At 42.5% G+C, this 26,266-nt stretch overlaps 1 protein-coding gene across 1 annotated transcript in view; it reads left to right on the plus strand.

Moving 5' to 3' along the window:
- The window catches only part of Ziz (dedicator of cytokinesis protein Ziz), a 526,511-nt gene that overhangs the window by 86,888 nt on the left and 413,357 nt on the right, over window positions 1–26,266 (plus strand). Inside the window, exons 7-8 of the mRNA XM_071669140.1 lie at window positions 771–873; window positions 25,971–26,133. Of these exons, the coding sequence (XP_071525241.1) occupies window positions 771–873; window positions 25,971–26,133 (266 nt within the window). The remainder of the gene's footprint in view (window positions 1–770; window positions 874–25,970; window positions 26,134–26,266) is intronic.

A 26,266-nucleotide genomic window follows, 5' to 3' on the forward strand; every position in this document is an offset into this window, starting at 1 on the left:
GACAATGTGTGGTGTGAGGTGGTTTGATCGAGTGAGTAACGTAAGGGTAAGAGAGATGTGTGAAAATAAAAAGAGCGTGGTTGAGAGAGCAGAAGAGGGTGTTTTGAAGTGGTTTGGGCACATGGAGAGAATGAGTGAGGAAAGATTGACCAAGAGGATATATGTGTCGGAGGTGGAGGGAACGAGGAGAAGAGGGAGACCAAATTGGAGGTGGAAAGATGGAGTGAAAAAGATTTTGTGTGATCGGGGCCTGAACATGCAGGAGGGTGAAAGGAGGGCAAGGAATAGAGTGAATTGGAACAATGTGGTATACCGGGGTTGACGTGCTGTCAGTGGATTGAATCAAGGCATGTGAAGCGTCTGGGGTAAACCATGGAAAGCTGTGTAGGTATGTATATTTGCGTGTGTGGACGTATGTATATACATGTGTATGGGGGGGGGTTGGGCCATTTCTTTCGTCTGTTTCCTTGCGCTACCTCGCAAACGCGGGAGACAGCGACAAAGTATAATAGATATTTTTTTTTTTTTTTTATACTTTGATAATAAATATAAATAAATAAATATTCTGTAGATTTTTTATGGAAATTTACTTTGAACACAGATAATAAAAGACTTTTAAGCTAAGCCAGTGTTTATAAAATGGCTTTATTAGTATGATGAGGAATATAGTAATTTAGAAAAAATTGTGCTTTGAAAGTTTGACTTTATTTGCTTTTGAGAGAATTTTCATGGTAGTAAAGGCCCTTGACTTAATGCATTTTTCTTTGCAGGCAAGAGGTTGATGGCACCTACTTACTGGAATTTCATAAAGATGAAAGAAAGCATGACCCTAAAGGAACAATTGTCATGGATTTCTGTACACAGATATCCAAAGTAAGGACAAACAGATTTTATTGCACTGAATTGATTTATCTGTGTTTCTATATACCTGAAAGTATACATTTGAATACAGAAAGATAGCTGATTATAGTATGATGGCCTCCTGTGGATGCTGGAGTTATTATGTATCTCAGCACACCTATTGTTTATTATATGTAAGTACCACAGGAACCCTTTTCCAGGAACTCATGCAGCTGCAAGGCTGCACTACTTCCACTTTTAGGGAAATGCTGTGATTCCTTTTAATTGTTGAAACTTTCCAGGATCTGTAGAACATATTGGTTTGGCCAGTAATGGGGATCTTGGTGATTGTAATCGTAGCACTACTAAAGATTGCATAGAGGTGCTAGCAGTTGGAGACTCTTTGCTCTTTATTAAGGAAGGGCATTGCTAATCTGTGGTGTTATTGTAGATCTCTTCTTTGAAGTGTGCACATGCCATTTCTTGGCTCCTATCAGGCACAGGGGAATTGAATTTTAAGTTGTCCTATCAAGCTAAAGCTGCATATGCAGGTAGATTCTTATCCAAATGGCTACTTTTGTAAGACTTGTTTTTCCAGTACTTTATGACATTGATAGAGAAAGCTAGCTCCTTTTGAGTCAGCACCCCCATTCTCCTATCAAGAGAAATCCTGAACAGCTACTTACTTAGCATATGAAGTTATAGACAGGAAATGTTCACTTGACATACTTGTAATCTTGCTGAAGACTGGTTCCATTTATACACCATCATTCTGCTCATATACAGATAGATAGTAGTTGGTAGGCAGCTACTGACCAGGAGGGTTAGTGATGGCTGTATAGTGAGCCATCACTTCAGTAATTGTAAAGTTGCACTCCTTTGACCCAGGTAGCTGTCTTTTTGTTCTGCAACATCCACATGTGGACTGCTGTCATTCTTCCACAAACGTACAGTCTCTCCTTGTCACACATAACTCTTGACAGTGCTTAACTCACAAAACTCATTCCTCACAGCTCTAGATTTTCCTGTGTTGAGCACTATTTGCTGTTTTTGTATTCTGTTCTATTCTGTTCTATATCTTTGATGCCTGTTCCCACCTGGAACTTCCTCGTGGGGTTTGCCATGACAATAGAGTATCCACACCTAGTAAACTTCAATGCTGCTTCATAGCCTTTATTATCTCATCCTAAACAGGACATGAGCAGACGACAACTTTAATGCAGTGTTTGCAGAGACTCTTACCTAATGTTTATACTGACTACTAGCTAATGCTCCTGCCTTGTGTTCCTACCTACTACTTCTGCCTCATGTTTCTACCTAATGCTCCTGCCTAAATGTTCCTACCTACTACTTCTATCTGTTGCTCCTATCATTTTGCCAAAATGCAGAGCTTGCACATAGTGCTACCTAAAGAAAAATTTATAGTGACAGAGAATGAGCTTTTTGAGTTGTGTTGTCAAGTGTGATGTATGACAGTGAGAGATTGAATGTTTGGCTTTATGCTAGTCCTGCCTTTTGGCAAAATGGTAGGATCATTAAAGAGAAATAGTAGGTTGGAACATTAGACAAGAGCATTAGATAAAAGTAGTAGGTAGGAACATTTAGTTGTGAGCATTTGGTAGAAGTAGTAGAATTGAACATTTAGTTGAGATAGTTGGCATGAACATCAGGTAGAAGCCTCTGCTAGCACTGCACTACAGTTGCCCTTTGCTTGTGGTCTTTTAAGAATGAGGCACTAAAAGGCAAAGAAGCAGCACTGGAGTTCATCAGTTATGGAGACTCTTTTAATGTGGCCATCCCCTTTAGAAAGATCCTAAAGGGAACAGGTGTCAGAGATATAGTTAGATGGATACAGATTTTATTTATTATACTTTGTTGCTGTCTCCCATGTTAGTGAGGTAGCACAAGGAAACAGATGAAAGAATGGCCCAACCCACCCACCTAAACATGTATATACATAAAAGTTGACACATGCACATATACTTACCTATACATTTCAACATATACATACATATACATACACAGACATATACATATATCCACATGTACATATTCATACATACTGCCTTCATCCATTCCTGCCACACATGAAATGGCACCCCCCTCCCCTTGCATGCATGCGAGGTAGCGCTAGGAAAAGAAAACAAAGGCCACATTCGTTCATACTCTAGTCTCGTTCATACTCTAGTCTCTAGCTGTCATGTGTAATTCACCGAAATTACAGCTCCCTCTCCATATCCAGGCCCCAAGAAACTTTCCATGGTTTACCCCAGAAGCTTCACTTGCCCTGGTTCAATCCATTGACAGCACGTTGACCCCGGTATACCACATCGTTTCAATTCACTCTATTTCTTGCATGCCTTTCACCCTCCTGTATGTTCAGGCCCTGATCGCTTAAAATCTTTTTCACTCCATCCTTCCACCTCCAATTTGGTCTTCAACTTCTCCTCTTTCCCTCCACCTCTGACACATATATCCTCTTTGTCAATCTTTCCTCACTCATTCTCTCCATGTGACCAAACCAATTCAGTACACCCTGTTCTGCTCTCTCAACCACACTTTTTTTATTACAACACATCTCTCTTACCCTTTCATTACCTACTCAATCAAACCACCTCACACCACCTATTGTCCTCAAACATCTCATTTTCAACACATCCACCCTCCTCTGCACAGCTCTATCTATAGCCCATGTCTCACAACCATATAACATTGTTGGAACCACCATTTCTTCAAACATACCCATTTTTGCTCTATGAGATAACATTCTTGCCTCCCACACATTCTTCAACGCTCCTAGAACCTTCGCCCCCTCCCCCACCCTGACTCACTTCTGCTACCATGGTTCTATCTGCTGCCAAATCCACTTCCAGATATCTAAAACACTTCTTCCTCTAGTTTTTTCTTCATTCAAACTTACCTCCCAATTGACTTGTTCCTCAACCCTGCTGTACCTACTAACCTTGCTCTTATTCACATTTACTCTCAGTTTCTATATCTAAGAATACTTGTGGATGAGAGAGCTTGGGAAGTGAGTCAGTTGTTGTTTGCTGATGATACAGCGCTGGTGGCTGATTCATGTGAGAAACTGCAGAAGCTGGTGACTGAGTTTGGTAAAGTGTGTGAAAGAAGAAAGTTAAGAGTAAATGTGAATAAGAGCAAGGTTATTAGGTACAGTAGGTTTGAGGGTCAAGTCAATTGGGAGGTGAGTTTGAATGGAGAAAAACTGGAGGAAGTAAAGTGTTTTAGATATCTGGGAGTGGATCTGGCAGCGGATGGAACCATGGAAGCGGAAGTGAACCATAGGGTGGGGGAGGGGGCGAAAATCCTGGGAGCCTTGACGAATGTGTGGAAGTCGAGAACATTATCTCGGAAAGCAAAAATGGGTATGTTTGAAGGAATAGTGGTTCCAGCAATGTTGTATGGTTGCGAGGCGTGGGCTATGGATAGAGTTGTGCGCAGGAGGGTGGATGTGCTGGAAATGAGATGTTTGAGGACAATGTGTGGTGTGAGGTGGTTTGATCGAGTAAGTATTGTAAGGGTAAGAGAGATGTGTGGAAATAAAAAGAGCGTGGTTAAGAGAGCAGAAGAGGGTGTTTTGAAATGGTTTGGGCACATGGAGAGAATGAGTGAGGAAAGATTGACCAAGAGGATATATGTGTCAGAGGTGGAGGGAACGAGAAGTGGGAGACCAAATTGGAGGTGGAAAGATGGAGTGAAAAAGATTTTGAGTGATTGGGGCCTGAACATGCAGGAGGGTGCAAGGCGGGCAAGGAATAGAGTGAATTGGAACGATGTGGTATACCGGGGTCGACATGCTGTCAATGGATTGAACCAGGGCATGTGATGCATCTGGGGTAAACCATGGAAAGTTCTGTGGGTCCTGGATGTTTCGGTGCATTATTACATGACAGCTAGAGACTGAGTGTGAACGAATGTGGCCTTTGTTGTCTTTTCCTAGCGCTACCTTGCACACATGAGGGGGGTGGGTGTTGTTATTCCATGTGTGGTGAGGTGGCGATGGGAATGAATAAAGGCAGGCAGTGTGAATTGTGTACATGGGTATATATGTATATGTCTGTGTGTGTATATATATGTATACGTTGAGATGTATAGGTATGTATATGTGCTGTGTGTGGATGTTTATGTATATACATGTGTATGTGGGTGGGTTGGGCCATTCTTTCGTCTGTTTCCTTGCGCTACCTCGCTAACGCGGGAGACAGCGACAAAGCAAAATAAATAGATATAATTTTTTTTTTTCGCTGCCTCCAGCGTTTGCGACATAGCGCAAGGAAACAGACAAAAGAAATGGCCCAACCCACCCCCATACACATGTATATACGTACGTCCACACACGCAAATATACATACCTACACAGCTTTCCATGGTTTACCCCAGACGCTTCACATGCCCTGATTCAATCCTCTGACAGCACGCCAACCCCGGTATACCACATTGATCCAATTCACACTATTCCTTGCCCTCCTTTCACCCTCCTGCATGTTCAGGCCCCGATCACACAAAATCTTTTTCACTCCATCTTTCCACCTCCAATTTGGTCTCCCACTTCTCCTCGTTCCCTCCACCTCCGACACATATATCCTCTTAGTCAATCTTTCCTCACTCATTCTCTCCATGTGCTCAAACCATTTCAAAACACCCTCTTCTGCTCTCTCAACCACGCTCTTTTTATTTCCACACATCTCTCTTACCCTTACGTTACTTACTCGATCAAACCACCTCACACCACACATTGTCCTCAAACATCTCATTTCCAGCACATCCATCCTCCTGCGCACAACTCTATCCATAGCCCACGCCTCGCAACCATACAACATTGTTGGAACCACTATTCCTTCAAACATACCCATTTTTGCTTTCCGAGATAATGTTCTCGACTTCCACACATTCTTCAAGGCTCCCAGAATTTTCGCCCCCTCCCCCACCCTATGATCCACTTCTGCTTCCATGGTTCCATCCGCTGCCAGATCCACTCCCAGATATCTAAAACACTTTACTTCCTCCAGTTTTTCTCCATTCAAACTTACCTCCCAATTGACTTGACCCTCAACCCTACTTTACCTAATTACCTTGCTCTTATTCACATTTACTCTTAACTTTATTCTTTCACACACTTTACCAAACTCAGTCACCAGCTTCTGCAGTTTCTCACATGAATCAGCCACCAGCGCTGTATCATCAGGGAACAACAACTGACTCACTTCCCAAGCTCTCTCATCCCCAAAAGACTTCATACTTGCCCCTCTTTCCAAAACTCTTGCATTCACCTCCCTAACAACCCCATCCATAAACAAATTAAACAACCATGGAGACATCACACACCCCTGCCGCAAACGTACATTCACTGAGAACCAATCACTTTCCTCTCTTCCTACACGTACACATGCCTTACATCCTCAATAAAAACTTTTCACTGTTTCTAACAACTTGCCTCCCACACCATATATTCTTAATACCTTCCACAGAGCATCTCTATCAACTCTATCATATGCCTTCTCCAGATCCATAAATGCTACATACAAATCCATTTGCTTTTCTAAGTATTTCTCACATACATTCTTCAAAGCAAACACCTGATCCACACATCCTCTACCACTTCTGAAACCACACTGCTCTTCCCCAATCTGATGCTCTGTACATGCCTTCACCCTCTCAATCAATACCCTCCCATATAATTTACCAGGAATACTCAACAAACTTATACCTCTGTAATTTGAGCACTCACTCTTATCCCCTTTGCCTTTGTACAATGGCACTATGCACGCATTCCGCCAATCCTCAGGCACCTCACCATGAGTCATACATACATTAAATAACCTTACCAACAAGTCAATAATACAGTCACCCCCTTTTTTAATAAATTCCACTGCAATGCCATCCAAACCTGCTGCCTTGCCGGCTTTCATCTTCCGCAAAGCTTTTGCTACCTCTTCTCTGTTTACCAAATCATTTTCCCTAACCCTCTCACTTTGCACACCACCTCGACCAAAACACCCTATATCTGCCACTCTATCATCAAGCACATTCAACAAACCTTCAAAATACTCCCTCCATCTCCTTCTCACATCACCACTACTTGTTATCACCTCCCCATTTGCGCCCTTTACTGAAGTTCCCATTTGCTCCCTTGTCTTACGCACTTTATTTACCTCCTTCCAGAACATCTTTTTTATTCTCCCTAAAATTTAATGATACTCTCTCACTCCAACTCTCATTTGCCCTCTTTTTCACCTCTTGCACCTTTCTCTTGACCTCCTGTCTCTTTCTTTTATACATCTCCCACTCAATTGCATTTTTTCCCTGCAAAAATCGTCCAAATGCCTCTCTCTTCTCTTTCACTAATAATCTTACTTCTTCATGCCACCACTCACTACCCTTTCTAATCAACCCACCTCCCACTCTTCTCATGCCACAAGCATCTTTTGCGCTATCCATCACTGATTCCCTAAATACATCCCATTCCTCCCCCACTCCCCTTACTTCCATTGTTGTCACCTTTTTCCATTCTGTACTCAGTCTCTCCTGGTACTTCCTCACACAAGTCTCCTTCCCAAGCTCACTTACTCTCACCACCCTCTTCACCCCAACATTCACTCTTCTTTTCTGAAAACCCCTACAAATCTTCACCTTAGCCTCGACAAGATAATGATCAGACATCCCTCCAGTTTCACCTCTCAGCACATTAACATCCAAAAGTCTCTCTTTCGTGCGCCTGTCAATTAACACGTAATCCAATAACACTCCCTGGCCATCTCTCCTACTTACATACGTATACTTATGTATATCTCGCTTTTTAAACCAGGTATTCCCAATCACCAGTCCTTTTTCAGCACATAAATCTACAAGCTCTTCACCATTTCCATTTACAACACTGAACACCCCATGTATACCAATTATTCCCTCAACTGCCACATTACTCACCTTTGCATTCAAATCACCCATCACTATAACCCAGTCTCGTGCATCAAAACCACTAACACACTCATTCAGCTGCTCCCAAAACACTTGCCTCTCATGATCTTTCTTCTCATGCCCAGGTGCATATGCTCCAATAATCACCCATCTCTCTCCATCAACTTTCAGGTTTACCCATATTAATCGAGAATTTACTTTCTTACATTCTATAACATACTCCCACCACTCCTGTTTCAGGAGTAGTGCTACTCCTTCCCTTGCTCTTGTCCTCTCACTAACCCCTGACTTTACTCCCAAGACATTCCCAAACCACTCTTCCCCTTTACCCTTGAGCTTCGTTTCACTCAGAGCCAAAACATCCAGGTTCCTTTCCTCAAACATACTACCTATCTCTCCTTTTTTCACATCTTGGTTACATCCAAACACATTTAGACACACATTTTGCTTTGTCGCTGTCTCCCGCATTTGCGAGGTAGCGCAAGGAAACAGACGAAAGAAATTGTCCAACCCACCCCCATACACATGTATATACATGCACGTCCACACACGCAAATATATATACCCATACATCTCAATGTACACATATATATATACACACACAGACATATACATATATACACATGCACACAATTCACACTGTCTGCTTTTATTCATTCCCATCCCCTCCTCGCCACACATGGAATAACATCCCCCTTCCCCCTCATGTGTGTGAGGTAGCGCTAGGAAAAGACAACAAAGGCCCCATTCGTTCACACTCAGTCTCTAGTTGTCATGCAATAATGCCTGAAACCACAGCTCCCTTTCCACAATCATGCTCCACAGAACTTTCCATGGTTTACCCTAGATGCTTCACATGCCCTGATTCAATCCACTGACAGCACGTCAACCCCGGTATACCACATCAATCCAATTCACTCTATTCCTTGCCCTCCTTTCACCCTCCTGCATGTTCAGGCCCCGATCACACAAAATCTTTTTCACTCCATCTTTCCACCTCCAATTTGGTCTCCCACTTCTTCTCGTTCCCTCCACCTCCGACACATATATCCTCTTGGTCAATCTTTCCTCACTCATTCTCTCCATGTGCCCAAACCATTTCAAAACACCCTCTTCTGCTCTCTCAACCACACTCTTTTTATTTCCACACATCTCTCTTACCCTTACATTACTTACTCAATCAAACCACCTCACACCACACATTGTCCTCAAACATCTCATTTCCAGCACATCCATCCTCCTGCGCACAACTCTATGCATAGCCCACGCCTCGCAACCATACAACATTGTTGGAACCACTATTCCTTCAAACATAGCCATTTTTGCTTTCCGAGATACTGTTCTCGACTTCCACACATTCTTCAAGGCTCCCAGGATTTTCGCCCCCTCCCCCACCCTATGATCTACTTCCGCTTCCATGGTTCCATCTGCTGCCAGATCCACTCCCAGATATCTAAAACACTTTACTTCCTCCAGTTTTTCTCCATTCAAACTTACCTCCCAATTGACTTGACCCTCAACCTTACTGTACCTAATTACCTTGCACTTATATATATATATATATTTTTTTTTTTTTTTTTTTTTTTTTTTTTTTTTTTTTTTTAGACTTTGTCGCTGTCTCCCGCGTTTGCGAGGTAGCGCAAGGAAACAGACGAAAGAAATGGCCCAACCCCCCCCATACACATGTACATACACACGTCCACACACGGAAATATACATACCTACACAGCTTTCCATGGTTTACCCCGGACGCTTCACATGCCTTGATTCAATCCACTGACAGCACGTCAACCCCTGTATACCACATCGCTCCAATTCACTCTATTCCTTGCCCTCCTTTCACCCTCCTGCATGTTCAGGCCCCGATCACACAAAATCCTTTTCACTCCATCTTTCCACCTCCAATTTGGTCTCCCTCTTCTCCTCGTTCCCTCCACCTCCGACACATATATCCTCTTGGTCAATCTTTCCTCACTCATTCTCTCCATGTGCCCAAACCATTTCAAAACACCCTCTTCTGCTCTCTCAACCACGCTCTTTTTATTTCCACACATCTCTCTTACCCTTACGTTACTTACTCGATCAAACCACCTCACACCACACATCGTCCTCAAACATCTCATTTCCAGCACATCCATCCTCCTGCGCACAACTCTATCCATAGCCCACGCCTCGCAACCATACAACATTGTTGGAACTACTATTCCTTCAAACATACCCATTTTTGCTTTCCGGGATAATGTTCTCGACTTCCACACATTTTTCAAGGCTCCCAAAATTTTCGCCCCCTCCCCCACCCTATGATCCACTTCCGCTTCCATGGTTCCATCCGCTGACAGATCCACTCCCAGATATCTAAAACACTTCACTTCCTCCAGTTTTTCACCATTCAAACTCACCTCCCAATTGACTTGACCCTCAACCCTACTGTACCTAATAACCTTGCTCTTATTCACATTTACTCTTAACTTTCTTCTTCCACACACTTTACCAAACTCCGTCACCAGCTTCTGCAGTTTCTCACATGAATCCGCCACCAGCGCTGTATCATCAGCGAACAACAACTGACTCACTTCCCAAGCTCTCTCATCCCCAACAGACTTCATACTTGCCCCTCTTTCCAAGACTCTTGCATTTACCTCCCTAACAACCCCATCCATAAACAAATTAAACAACCATGGAGACATCACACACCCCTGCCGCAAACCTACATTCACTGAGAACCAATCACTTTCCTCTCTTCCTACACGTACACATGCCTTACATCCTCGATAAAAACTTTTCACTGCTTCTAACAACTTGCCTCCCACACCATATATTCTTAATACCTTCCACAGAGCATCTCTATCAACTCTATCATATGCCTTCTCCAGATCCATAAATGCTACATACAAATCCATTTGCTTATCTAAGTATTTCTCACATACATTCTTCAAAGCAAACACCTGATCCACACATCCTCTACCACTTCTGAAACCACACTGCTCTTCCCCAATCTGATGCTCTGTACATGCCTTCACCCTCTCAATCAATACCCTCCCATATAATTTACCAGGAATACTCAACAAACTTATACCTCTGTAATTTGAGCACTCACTCTTATCCCCTTTGCCTTTGTACAATGGCACTATGCACGCATTCCGCCAATCCTCAGGCACCTCACCATGAGTCATACATACATTGAATAACCTTACCAACCAGTCAACAATACAGTCACCCCCTTTTTTAATAAATTCCACTGCAATACCATCCAAACCTGCTGCCTTGCCGGCTTTCATCTTCCGCAAAGCTTTTACTACCTCTTCTCTGTTTACCAAATCATTTTCCCTAACCCTCTCACTTTGCACACCACCTCGACCCAAACACCCTATATCTGCCACTCTGTCATCAGACACATTCAACAAACCTTCAAAATACTCATTCCATCTCCTTCTCACATCACCACTACTTGTTATCACCTCCCCATTTACGCCCTTCACTGAAGTTCCCATTTGCTCCCTTGTCTTACGCACCCTATTTACCTCCTTCCAGAACATCTTTTTATTCTCCCTAAAATTTACTGATAGTCTCTCACCCCAACTCTCATTTGCCCTTTTTTTCACCTCTTGCACCTTTCTCTTGACCTCCTGTCTCTTTCTTTTATACTTCTCCCACTCAATTGCATTTTTTCCCTGCAAAAATCGTCCAAATGCCTCTCTCTTCTCTTTCACTAATACTCTTACTTCTTCATCCCACCACTCACTACCCTTTCTAAACAGCCCACCTCCCACTCTTCTCATGCCACAAGCATCTTTTGCGCAATCCATCACTGATTCCCTAAATACATCCCATTCCTCCCCCACTCCCCTTACTTCCATTGTTCTCACCTTTTTCCATTCTGTACACAGTCTCTCCTGATACTTCTTCACACAGGTCTCCTTCCCAAGCTCACTTACTCTCAGCACCTTCTTCACCCCAACATTCACTCCTCTTTTCTGAAAACCCATACTAATCTTCACCTTAGCCTCCACAAGATAATGATCAGACATCCCTCCAGTTGCACCTCTCAGCACATTGACATCCAAAAGTCTCTCTTTCGCACGCCTGTCAATTAACACGTAATCCAATAACGCTCTCTGGCCATCTCTCCTACTTACATAAGTATACTTATGTATATCTCGCTTTTTAAACCAGGTATTCCCAATCATCAGTCCTTTTTCAGCACATAAATCTACAAGCTCTTCACCATTTCCATTTACAACACTGAACACCCCATGCATACCAATTATTCCCTCAACTGCCACATTACTCACCTATATATATATATATATATATATATATATATATATATATATATATATATATATATATATATATTTTTCCCTGTAAAAATCGTCCAAATGCCTCTCTCTTCTCTTTCACTAATACTCTTACTTCTTCATCCCACCACTCACTACCCTTTCTAATCAATTGAGTGGGAGATATATAAAAGAAAGAGACAGGAGGTCAAGAGAAAGGTGCAAGAGGTGAAAAAAAGGGCAAATGAGAGTTTGAGTGAGAGAGTATCATTAAATTTTAGGGAGAATAAAAAGATGTTCTGGAAGGAGGTAAATAAAGTGCGTAAGACAAGGGAGCAAATGGGAACTTCAGTGAAGGGCGCAAATGGGGAGGTGATAACAAGTAGTGGTGATGTGAGAAGATGGAGTGAGTATTTTGAAGGTTTGTTGAATGTGTTTGATGATAGAGTGGCAGATATAGGGTGTTTTGGTCGAGGTGGTGTGCAAAGTGAGAGGGTTAGGGAAAATGATTTGGTAAACAGAGAAGAGGTAGCAAAAGCTTTGCGGAAGATGAAAGCCGGCAAGGCAGCAGGTTTGGATGGTATTGCAGTGGAATTTATTAAAAAAGGGGGTGACTGTATTGTTGACTGGTTGGTAAGGTTATTTAATGTATGTATGACTCATGGTGAGGTGCCTGAGAATTGGCGGAATGCGTGCATAGTGCCATTGTACAAAGGGAAAGGGGATAAGAGTGAGTGCTCAAATTACAGAGGTATAAGTTTGTTGAGTATTCCTGGTAAATTATATGGGAGGGTATTGATTGAGAGGGTGAAGGCATGTACAGAGCATCAGATTGGGGAAGAGCAGTGTGGTTTCAGAAGTGGTAGAGGATGTGTGGATCAGGTGTTTGCTTTGAAGAATGTATGTGAGAAATACTTAGAAAAGCAAATGGATTTGTATGTAGCATTTATGGATCTGGAGAAGGCATATGATAGAGTTGATAGAGATGCTCTGTGGAAGGTATTAAGAATATATGGTGTTGGAGGAAAGTTGTTAGAAGCAGTGAAAAGTTTTTATCGAGGATGTAAGGCATGTGTGCGTGTAGGAAGAGAGGAAAGTGATTGGTTCTCAGTGAATGTAGGTTTGCGGCAGGGGTGTGTGATGTCTCCATGGTTGTTTAATTTGTTTATGGATGGGGTTGTTAGGGAGGTAAATGCAAGAGTTTTGGAAAGAGGGGCAAGTATGAAGTCTGTTGGGGATGAGAGAGCTTGGGAAGTGAGTCAGTTGTTGTTCGCTGATGATACAGCGCTGGTGGCTGATTCATGTGAGAAACTGCAGAAGCTGGTGACTGAGTTTGGAAAAGTGTGTGGAAGAAGAAAGTTAAGAGTAAATGTGAATAAGAGCAAGGTTATTAGGTACAGTAGGGTTGAGGGTCAAGTCAGTTGGGAGGTGAGTTTGAATGGAGAAAAACTGGAGGAAGTGAAATGTTTTAGATATCTGGGAGTGGATCTGGCAGCGGATGGAACCATGGAAGCGGAAGTGGATCATAGGGTGGGGGAGGGGGCGAAAATCCTGGGGGCCTTGAAGAATGTGTGGAAGTCGAGAACATTATCTCGGAAAGCAAAAATGGGTATGTTTGAAGGAATAGTGGTTCCAACAATGTTGTATGGTTGCGAGGCGTGGGCTATGGATAGATTTGTGCGCAGGAGGATGGATATGCTGGAAATGAGATGTTTGAGGACAATGTGTGGTGTGAGGTGGTTTGATCGAGTGAGTAATGTAAGGGTAAGAGAGATGTGTGGAAATAAAAAGAGCGTGGTTGAGAGAGCAGAAGAGGGTGTTTTGAAGTGGTTTGGGCACATGGAGAGGATGAGTGAGGAAAGATTGACCAAGAGGATATATGTGTCGGAGGTGGAGGGAACAAGGAGAAGAGGGAGACCAAATTGGAGGTGGAAAGATGGAGTGAAAAAGATTTTGTGTGATCGGGGCCTGAACATGCAGGAGGGTGAAAGGAGGGCAAGGAATAGAGTGAATTGGAGCGATGTGGTATACCAGGGTTGACGTGCTGTCAGTGGATTGAAACAAGGCATGTGAAGCGTCTGGGGTAAACCATGGAAAGCTGTGTAGGTATGTATATTTGCGTGTGTGGACGTATGTATATACATGTGTATGGGGGGGGGTTGGGCCATTTCTTTCGTCTGTTTCCTTGCGCTACCTCGCAAACGCGGGAGACAGCGACAAAGTATAATAAAAAAAAAATAATATATATATATATATATATATATATATATATATATATATATACATATACATACGTCCACACACGCAAATATACATACCTACACAGCTTTCCATGGTTTACCCCAGACGCTTCACATGCCTCGATTCAATCCACTGACAGCACGTCAACCCCGGTATACCTCATCGCTCCAATCCACTCTATTCCTTGCCCTCCTTTCACCCTCCTGCATGTTCAGGCCCCGATCACACAAAATCTTTTTCACTCCATCTTTCCACCTCCAATTTGGTCTCCCTCTTCTCCTTGCTCCCTCCACCTCCGACACATATATCCTCTTGGTCAATCTTTCCTCACTCATCCTGTCCATGTGCGCAAACCCCTTCAAAACACCCTCTTCTGCTCTCTCAGCCACGCTCTTTTTATTTCCACACATCTCTCTTACCCTTACGTTACTCACTCGATCAAACCACCTCACACCACACATTTTCCTCAAACATCTCATTTCCAGCACATCCATCCTCCTGCGCACAACTCTATCCATAGCCCACGCCTCGCAACCATACAACATTGCTGGAACCACTATTCCTTCAAACATACCCATTTTTGCTTTCCGAGATAATGTTCTCGACTTCCACACATTCTTCAAGGCTCCCAGAATTTTCGCCCCCTCCCCCACCCTATGATCCACTTCCGCTTCCATGGTTCCATCCACTGCCAGATCCACTCCCAGATATCTAAAACACTTCACTTCCTCCAGTTTTTCTCCATTCAAACTCACCTCCCAATTGACTTGACCCTCAACCCTACTGTACCTAATAACCTTGCTCTTATTCACATTTACTCTTAACTTTCTTCTTCCACACACTTTACCAAACTCAGTCACCAGCTTCTGCAGTTTCTCACATGAATCAGCCACCAGCGCTGTATCATCAGCGAACAACAACTGACTCACTTCCCAAGCTCTCTCATCCCCAACAGACTTCATACTTGCCCCTCTTTCCAAAACTCTTGCATTTACCTCCCTAACAACCCCATCCATAAACAAATTAAACAACCATGGAGACATCACACACCCCTGCCGCAAACCTACATTCACTGAGAACCAATCACTTTCCTCTCTTCCTACACGTACACATGCCTTACATCCTCGATAAAAACTTTTCACTGCTTCTAACAACTTTCCTCCCACACCATATATTCTTAATACCTTCCACAGAGCATCTCTATCAACTCTATCATATGCCTTCTCCAGATCCATAAATGCTACATACAAATCCATTTGCTTTTCTAAGTATTTCTCACATACATTCTTCAAAGCAAACACCTGATCCACACATCCTCTACCACTTCTGAAACCACACTGCTCTTCCCCAATCTGATGCTCTGTACATGCCTTCACCCTCTCAATCAATACCCTCCCATATAATTTACCAGGAATACTCAACAAACTTATACCTCTGTAATTTGAGCACTCACTCTTATCCCCTTTCCCTTTGTACGATGGCACTATGCACGCATTCCGCCAATCCTCAGGCACCTCACCATGAGTCATACATACATTAAATAACCTTACCAACCAGTCAACAATACAGTCACCCCCTTTTTTAATAAATTCCACTGCAATACCATCCAAACCTGCTTCCTTGCCGGCTTTCATCTTCCGCAAAGCTTTCACTACCTCTTCTCTGTTTACCAAATCATTTTCCCTAACCGTCTCACTTTGCACACCACCTCGACCAAAACACCCTATATCTGCCACTCTATCATCAAACACATTCAACAAACCTTCAAAATACTCACTCCATCTCCTTCTCACATCACCACTACTTGTTATCACCTCCCCATTTGCGCCCTTCACTGAAGTTCCCATTTGCTCCCTTGTCTTACGCACTTTATTTACCTCCTTCCAGAACATCTTTTTATTCTCCCTAAAATTTAATGATACTCTCTCACCCCAACGCTCATTTGCCCTTTTTTTCACCTCTTGCACCTTTCTCTTGACCTCCTGTCTCTTTCTTTTATACATCTCCCACTCAATTGCATTTTTTCCCTGCAAAAATCGTCCAAATGCCTCTCTCTTCTCTTTCACTAATACTCTTACTTCTTCATCCCACCACTCACTACCCTTTCTAATCAACCCACCTCCCACTCTTCTCATGCCACAAGCATCTTGTGCGCAATCCATCACTGATTCCCTAAATACATCCCATTCCTCCCCCACTCCCCTTACTTCCATTGTTCTCACCTTTTTCCATTCTGTACTCAGTCTCTCCTGGTACTTCCTCACACAGGTCTCCTTCTCAAGCTCACTTACTCTCACCACCCTCTTCACCCCAACATTCACTCTTCTTTTCTGAAAACCCCTACAAATCTTCACCTTTGCCTCCACAAGATAATGATCAGACATCCCTCCAGTTGCACCTCTCAGCACATTAACATCGAAAAGTCTCTCTTTCGCACGCCTGTCAATTAACACGTAATCCAATAACGCTCTCTGGCCATCTCTCATACTTACATAAGTATACTTATGTATATCTCGCTTTTTAAACCAGGTATTCCCAATCATCAGTCCTTTTTCAGCACATAAATCTACAAGCTCTTCACCATTTCCATTTACAACACTGAACACCCCATGTATACCAATTATTCCCTCAACTGCCACATTACTCACCTTTGCATTCAAATCACCCAACACTATAACCCGGTCTCGTGCATCAAAACCACTAACACACTCATTCAGCTGCTCCCAAAACACTTGCCTCTCTTGATCTTTCTTCTCATGCCCAGGTGCATATGCACCAATAATCACCCACCTCTCTCCCTCAACTTTCAGTTTTACCCATATTAATCGAGAATTTACTTTCTTACACTCTATCACATACTCCCACAACTCCTGTTTCAGGAGTATTGCTACTCCTTCCCTTGCTCTTTTCTTCTCACTAACCCCTGACTTTACTCCCCAGACATTCCCAAACCACTCTTCCCCTTTACCCTTGAGCTTCGTTTCACTCAGCGCCAAAATATCCAGGTTCCTTTCCTCAAACATACTACCTATCTCTCCTTTTTTCACATATATATATATATATATATATATATATATATATATATATATATATATATGGTATTGCAGTGGAATTTATTAAGAAAGGGGGTGACTGTATTGTTGACTGGATGGTAAGGTTATTTAATGTATGTATGACTCATGGTGAGGTGCCTGAGGATTGGCGGAATGCGTGCATAGTGCCATTGTACAAAGGCAAAGGGGATAAGAGTGAGTGCTCAAATTACAGAGGTATAAGTTTGTTGAGTATTCCTGGTAAATTATATGGGAGGGTATTGATTGAGAGGGTGAAGGCATGTACAGAGCATCAGATTGGGGAAGAGCAGTGCGGTTTCAGAAGTGGTAGAGGATGTGTGGATCAGGTGTTTGCTTTGAAGAATGTATGTGAGAAATACTTAGAAAAGCAAATGGATTTGTATGTAGCATTTATGGATCTGGAGAAGGCATATGATAGAGTTGATAGAGATGCTCTGTGGAAGGTATTAAGAATATATGGTGTGGGAGGCAAGTTGTTAGAAGCAGTGAAAAGTTTTTATCGAGGATGTAAGGCATGTGTACGTGTAGGAAGAGAGGAAAGTGATTGGTTCTCAGTGAATGTAGGTTTGCGGCAGGGGTGTGTGATGTCTCCATGGTTGTTTAATTTGTTTATGGATGGGGTTGTAAGGGAGGTAAATGCAAGAGTCCTGGAAAGAGGGGCAAGTATGAAGTCTGTTGGGGATGAGAGAGCTTGGGAAGTGAGTCAGTTGTTGTTCGCTGATGATACAGCGCTGGTGGCTGATTCATGTGAGAAACTGCAGAAGCTGGTGACTGAGTTTGGTAAAGTGTGTGGAAGAGAAAGTTGAGAGTAAATGTGAATAAGAGCAAGGTTATTAGGTACAGTAGGGGTGAGGGTCAAGTCAATTGGGAGGTGAGTTTGAATGGAGAAAAACTGGAGGAAGTGAAGTGTTTTAGATATCTGGGAGTGGATCTGTCAGCGGATGGAACCATGGAAGCGGAAGTGGATCATAGGGTGGGGGAGGGGGCGAAAATTTTGGGAGCCTTGAAAAATGTGTGGAAGTCGTGAACATTATCTCGGAAAGCAAAAATGGGTATGTTTGAGGGAATAGTGGTTCCAACAATGTTGTATGGTTGCGAGGCGTGGGCTATGGATAGAGATGTGCGCAGGAGGATGGATGTGCTGGAAATGAGATGTTTGAGGACAATGTGTGGTGTGAGGTGGTTTGATCGAGTAAGTAACGTAAGGGTAAGAGAGATGTGTGAAAATAAAAAGAGCGTGGTTGAGAGAGCAGAAGAGGGTGTTTTGAAATGGTTTGGGCACATGGAGAGAATGAGTGAGGAGAGATTGACCAAGAGGATATATGTGTCGGAGGTGGAGGGAACGAGGAGAAGAGGGAGACCAAATTGGAGGTGGAAAGATGGAGTGAAAAAGATTTTGTGTGATCGGGGCCTGAACATGCAGGAGGGTGAAAGGAGGGCAAGAAATAGAGTGAATTGGAGTCATGTGGTATACAGGGGTTGACGTGCTGTCAGTGGATTGAAGCAAGGCATGTGAAGCGTCTGGGGTAAACCATGGAAAGCTGTGTAGGTATGTATATTTGCGTGTGTGGACGTGTGTATGTACATGTGTATGGGGGGGGGGGTTGGGCCATTTCTTTCGTCTGTTTCCTTGCGCTACCTCGCAAACGCGGGAGACAGCGACAAAGTATAAAAAAAAAAAAAAAAAAAAAAAAATATATATATATATATATATATATATATATATATATATATATATATATATTGTAGGGAGCGGGGGGCTGGAAATCCTCCCCTCTCGTTTTTTTTTTTCTTTTTAATTTTCCAAAAGAAGGAAGAGAGAATTCGGCCAGGTGAGGGTATTCCCTCAAAGGCCCAGTCCTCTGTTCTTAACGCTACCTCGCTAATGCGGGAAATGGCGAATAGTTTGAAAGAAAGATATATATATTGTACACATAATACAGCAATGAAAAATGTAACTGCTTGAGGGTGCAGATCTCATACTGGCTCCATGATGTCTCCACATATATTGAATAGTATATATATGGAAAACATTTAGGCCTTTAGTGTCTAGATGATGTGTGGGATGCTGCTACAAGTATCAGTGGTCATGTATTTTGCCTTGAGGGAGTGGCATTCATTTTAGGAATTGGTTCTCATATGAGTTCTAGCATTCCTGGTGACTGAGGTTTACATATGAAGTCAGTCATTTCCAGAGGGTTGGTGATTTAGGTGGCTTGTGTGGCTGTTTGGATGATGAAGGTCCCTGGGTGGTAGGTGCTGATTGAAAGGGAGTTCTGAGGCTAGATGTTGCAACATTTGCTGTTTGGGCGGTTCAAAAAGGCTGGGAGGCATACACCTCTCCATAATAAGATGGGTTTGGAAGCTTGTAACCTCAAGAGATCCTGAATGAATCTTATTAGCTTGCAGTACACTGCCCTGGAGAGAAACAGTTTTTCATTCTTTAAAACTCATGTTTTTCATGTTTTAAGAGTTTTTTTCCTGTACCTTAGTGTCTTCTTCAGCATTGTCTCTTTTCTACATAACTCTTTTCTACATTACAAGATTGTGAATCATTATACAATAATCATTAAGTTTGATGTAAAAGTGCTAAGGATTTCCTGAAATGCAGGTTATACCTCTCTAATCCAGCGCTCCATGGTTCGGTATCTCCCATGGTCTGGCGTGTTTTGAATCTGTCACCATTAGTTTATGAATCTGCCACCAGAGCAGCACTGTTAGCAGTTTATGGTCGTTAGTTACAGTAACTACTTATCACAAAGTTACAACAAAGCTTGTGGATGAGTTGCAAGGTTAGTGGCTGTGGAAAACTTAGCCCCAGAACAAGTGTATAATGCTAATGAATCTGCCCTGTATTTGCATCATATGCCATGAAAAACCCTTGCCCAAGATACTGAGGAGTCTACATCTGGGGATACTTCTGATGCAAACTGATGTAACATTAAAAACCGTTCTTGAAAGATTTAATGTTTGTATTATTTCCTATTGTAAGCTTTGTTCTACTTTTGATAACACAGCCATATGTATGTGGAATGAGCTGGCAAGACTAGGGGTTGGGAATATGTTTACATGTTTACATAGGGGTTTCCCTTTGGGGACAATTTATGTTTTCCGGCATTTTCTGTGGTCTGGCAGTGGCCAGGTCCCAAGGTTGCTGGATGAAAGAGGTTCAACCTGTAATGCATAAACCTTTATGTTCTTGGTTAGCGACCTGGAAAGATACCTAAGTAACCTGGAAAAACTTTAAAAGCATGGATTTTATGTTGCTGAAGGTGTTGGAATCCTAGCACAAACAGAGACAGAGCAAATATATCCATATGTTGATGTTATGCCATGCCAGAAGGAGGCTTTTAGCAGTATAGCCTTGAAATATAGATTGACTACAAATCTCCATGTATTAGGTCTTCTGGTATGCTTCTGAAGCAGACATGCTTTTCTTTCTTTCTTTCTTTCATACTATTCGCCATTTCCCGCGTTAGCGAGGTAGCGCTAAGAACAGAGGACTGGACCTTTGAGGGAAAATCCTCACCTGGTCCCCTTCTCTGTTCCTTCTTTTGGAAAAAAAAAAAAAAAAAGAGAGGGGAGGATTTCCAGCCGCCCGCTCCCTTCCCTTTTAGTCGCCTTCTACGACACGCAGGGAATGCGTGGGAAGTATTCTTTCTCCCCCATCCCCAGGGATAATATATATATATATATATATATATATATATATATATATATACATATATATATATATATATATATATAGAGACTTTTGGATGTTAATGTGCTGAGAGGTGCAACTGGAGGGATGTCTGATCATTATCTTGTGGAGGCTAAGGTGAAGATTAGTATGGGTTTTCAGAAAAGAGGAGTGAATGTTGGGGTGAAGAAGGTGGTGAGAGTAAGTGAGCTTGGGAAGGAGACCTGTGTGGGGAAGTACCAGGAGAGACTGTGTACAGAATGGAAAAAGGTGAGAACAATGGAAGTAAGGGGAGTGGGGGAGGAATGGGATGTATTTAGGGAATCAGTGATGGATTGCGCAAAAGATGCTTGTGGCATGAGAAGAGTGGGAGGTGGGCTGTTTAGAAAGGGTAGTGAGTGGTGGGATGAAGAAGTAAGAGTATTAGTGAAAGAGAAGAGAGAGGCATTTGGACGATTTTTGCAGGGAAAAAATGCAATTGAGTGGGAGAAGTATAAAAGAAAGAGACAGGAGGTCAAGAGAAAGGTGCAAGAGGTGAAAAAAAGGGCAAATGAGAGTTGGGGTGAGAGACTATCAGTAAATTTTAGGGAAAATAAAAAGATGTTCTGGAAGGAGGTAAATAGGGTGCGTAAGACAAGGGAGCAAATGGGAACTTCAGTGAAGGGCGTAAATGGGGAGGTGATAACAAGTAGTGGTGATGTGAGAAGGAGATGGAATGAGTATTTTGAAGGTTTGTTGAATGTGTCTGATGACAGAGTGGCAGATATAGGGTGTTTTGGTCGAGGTGGTGTGCAAAGTGAGAGGGTTAGGGAAAATGATTTGGTAAACAGAGAAGAGGTAGTAAAAGCTTTGCGGAAGATGAAAGCCGGCAAGGCAGCAGGTTTGGATGGTATTGCAGTGGAATTTATTAAGAAAGGGGGTGACTGTATTGTTGACTGGTTGGTAAGGTTATTTAATGTATGTATGACTCATGGTGAGGTGCCTGAGGATTGGCGGAATGCGTGCATAGTGCCATTGTACAAAGGCAAAGGGGATAAGAGTGAGTGCTCAAATTACAGAGGTATAAGTTTGTTGAGTATTCCTGGTAAATTATATGGGAGGGTATTGATTGAGAGGGTGAAGGCATGTACAGAGCATCAGATTGGGGAAGAGCAGTGCGGTTTCAGAAGTGGTAGAGGATGTGTGGATCAGGTGTTTGCTTTGAAGAATGTATGTGAGAAATACTTAGAAAAGCAAATGGATTTGTATGTAGCATTTATGGATCTGGAGAAGGCATATGATAGAGTTGATAGAGATGCTCTGTGGAAGGTATTAAGAATATATGGTGTGGGAGGCAAGTTGTTAGAAGCAGTGAAAAGTTTTTATCGAGGATGTAAGGCATGTGTACGTGTAGGAAGAGAGGAAAGTGATTGGTTCTCAGTGAATGTAGGTTTGCGGCAGGGGTGTGTGATGTCTCCATGGTTGTTTAATTTGTTTATGGATGGGGTTGTAAGGGAGGTAAATGCAAGAGTCCTGGAAAGAGGGGCAAGTATGAAGTCTGTTGGGGATGAGAGAGCTTGGGAAGTGAGTCAGTTGTTGTTCGCTGATGATACAGCGCTGGTGGCTGATTCATGTGAGAAACTGCAGAAGCTGGTGACTGAGTTTGGTAAAGTGTGTGGAAGAAGAAAGTTGAGAGTAAATGTGAATAAGAGCAAGGTTATTAGGTACAGTAGGGGTGAGGGTCAAGTCAATTGGGAGGTGAGTTTGAATGGAGAAAAACTGGAGGAAGTGAAGTGTTTTAGATATCTGGGAGTGGATCTGTCAGCGGATGGAACCATGGAAGCGGAAGTGGATCATAGGGTGGGGGAGGGGGCGAAAATTTTGGGAGCCTTGAAAAATGTGTGGAAGTCGAGAACACTATCTCGGAAAGCAAAAATGGGTATGTTTGAGGGAATAGTGGTTCCAACAATGTTGTATGGTTGCGAGGCGTGGGCTATGGATAGAGATGTGCGCAGGAGGATGGATGTGCTGGAAATGAGATGTTTGAGGACAATGTGTGGTGTGAGGTGGTTTGATCGAGTAAGTAACGTAAGGGTAAGAGAGATGTGTGGAAATAAAAAGAGCGTGGTTGAGAGAGCAGAAGAGGGTGTTTTGAAATGGTTTGGGCACATGGAGAGAATGAGTGAGGAGAGATTGACCAAGAGGATATATGTGTCGGAGGTGGAGGGAACAAGGAGAAGAGGGAGACCAAATTGGAGGTGGAAAGATGGAGTGAAAAAGATTTTGTGTGATCGGGGCCTGAACATGCAGGAGGGTGAAAGGAGGGCAAGAAATAGAGTGAATTGGAGTCATGTGGTATACAGGGGTTGACGTGCTGTCAGTGGATTGAAGCAAGGCATGTGAAGCGTCTGGGGTAAACCATGGAAAGCTGTGTAGGTATGTATATTTGCGTGTGTGGACGTGTGTATGTACATGTGTATGGGGGGGGGGGTTGGGCCATTTCTTTCGTCTGTTTCCTTGCGCTACCTCGCAAACGCGGGAGACGGCGACAAAGTATAAAAAGAAAAAAAAAAAAAAAAAAAAAAAAATATATATATATATATATATATATACATATATATCTTTTCTTTCAAACTATTCGCCATTTCCCGCGTTAGCGAGGTAGCGTTAAGAACAGAGGACTGGGCCTTGGAGGGAATATCCTCACCTGGCCCCCTTCTCTGTTCCTTGTTTTGGAAAAAAAAAAAAAAATGGTAATAAATTTCAAGCACTTCATCATAGGAGAAGTGAAGAAATTAAAATTCGTTCAGACCATCAAACAAATAAACATCATTACATCACAGAGGTAATGTAAATAATTAATAGATTATCAATCATACCAAAAGATCTTAACTCGAGTGAACATAACAGAACAAGCTTGCTTCCCCAAAGAAGATGGTAGACTGGTTTTGTGATTTTTTTTTTTTCCACTGTCTCCCGCGTTTGCGAGGTAGCGCAAGGAAACAGACGAAAGAAATGGCCCAACCCACCCCCATACACATGTATATACATACACATCCACACACACAAATATACATACCTACACAGCTTTCCATGGTTTACCCCAGACGCTTCACATGCCCTGATTCAATCCACTGGCAGCACGTCAACCCCGGTATACCACATCGATCCAATTCACTCTATTCCTTGCCCTCCTTTCACCCTCCTGCATGTTCAGGCCCCGATCACACAAAATCTTTTTCACTCCATCTTTCCACCTCCAATTTGGTCTCCCACTTCTCCTCGTTCCCTCCACCTCCGACACATATATCCTCTTGGTCAATCTTTCCTCACTCATTCTCTCCATGTGCCCAAACCATTTCAAAACACCCTCTTCTGCTCTCTCAACCATGCTCTTTTTATTTCCACACATCTCTCTTACCCTTACGTTACTTACTCGATCAAACCACCTCACACCACACATTGTCCTCAAACATCTCATTTCCAGCACATCCACCCTCCTGCGCACAACTCTATCCATAGCCCACGCCTCGCAACCATACAACATTGTTGGAACCACTATTCCTTCAAACATAGCCATTTTTGCTTTTGGAGATAATGTTCTCGACTTCCACACATTCTTCAAGGCTCCCAGGATTTTCGCCCCTTCCCCCACCCTATGATCCACTTCCGCTTCCATGGTTCCATCCGCTGCCAGATCCACTCCCAGATATCTAAAACACTTTACTTCCTCCAGTTTTTCTCCATTCAAACTTACCTCCCAATTGACTTGACCCTCAACCCTACTTTACCTAATTACCTTGCTCTTATTCACATTTACTCTTAACTTTCTTCTTCCACACACTTTACCAAACTCAGTCACCAGCTTCTGCAGTTTCTCACATGAATCAGCCACCAGCGCTGTATCATCAGCGAACAACAACTGACTCACTTCCCAAGCTCTCTCATCCCCAAAAGACTTCATACTTGCCCCTCTTTCCAAAACTCTTGCATTCACCTCCCTAACAACCCCATCCATAAACAAATTAAACAACCATGGAGACATCACACACCCCTGCCACAAACTTACATTCACTGAGAACCAATCACTTTTCTCTCTTCCTACACGTACACATGCCTTACATCCTCGATAAAAACTTTTCACTGCTTCTAACAACTTGCCTCCCACCCCATATATTCTTAATACCTTCCACAGAGCATCTCTATCAACTCTATCATATGCCTTCTCCAGATCCATAAATGCTACGTACAAATCCATTTGCTTTTCTAAGTATTTCTCACATACATTCTTCAAAGGAAACACCTGATCCACACATCCTCTACCACTTCTGAAACCACACTGCTCTTCCCCAATCTGATGCTCTGTACATGCCTTCACCCTCTCAATCAATACCCTCCCATATAATTTACCAGGAATACTCAACAAACTTATACCTCTGAAATTTGAGCACTCACTCTTATCCCCTTTGCCTTTGTACAATAGCACTTGTGATTTTGTGAACCTTTAAAAACAAGAGAGGTAAAACTACCAATTGTGCCATTCAAAGCATTTGTTCTTTCCAGAATAGTGAACTTTTGCATGCAAATATCATCATTCCAAGAGTGCAAAATTGTCAGGTTAAGGTCATGTAAAGATCATTTACAGTTTGTAATGACTCAAAGATTAAGCCTCTAACATTAAATCAGTGTAAAGTATACATAAAGTAACCAATTTGTATTGTGTTATAGTCCTCTAGACCATTTGGTGAGTTCAGATACTGTACTGTAGTAACAAGATTTATTTTAGTTTTTTCATGGGAATCTATAATTTTGATGAAGTTTTGTTAAAGGGAGGATGGCAAATTTTTTTGGTAATCTAGAAAATTTAATAATTCCACCTGACTTATATCTTGTACAATGTAGATTAGTAAAGTTTTACTGTGCTATTTTGCATGGTTTCAGAACCCACGGCGTGGAAAGTGCTGCTTTGAATTGCAGATATCTGAGTGCGGAAAGTCAGTTCTGTTGTCAGCAGAGAGCGAGGCTGATCTAGAAGACTGGATGGACAAGCTCACTCGTGTTATTCATGCTGACAAGCCTCAGGATGAATCTAGGACAGAAAAAGGTATGCAGTTCTGGTTAAAGAATGATTAAGAAATGTTGGTGTGGCTAAGACCCATTGCCAGTTGAAGCATGACCATATGAGAAATACTAGATTGATCTAGATATTACAGGAAATTTCTCTGGAATATTTTTTC

Source organism: Panulirus ornatus, chromosome 13, assembly GCF_036320965.1.
Source record: "Panulirus ornatus isolate Po-2019 chromosome 13, ASM3632096v1, whole genome shotgun sequence".
NCBI lineage: Eukaryota > Metazoa > Arthropoda > Malacostraca > Decapoda > Palinuridae > Panulirus > Panulirus ornatus.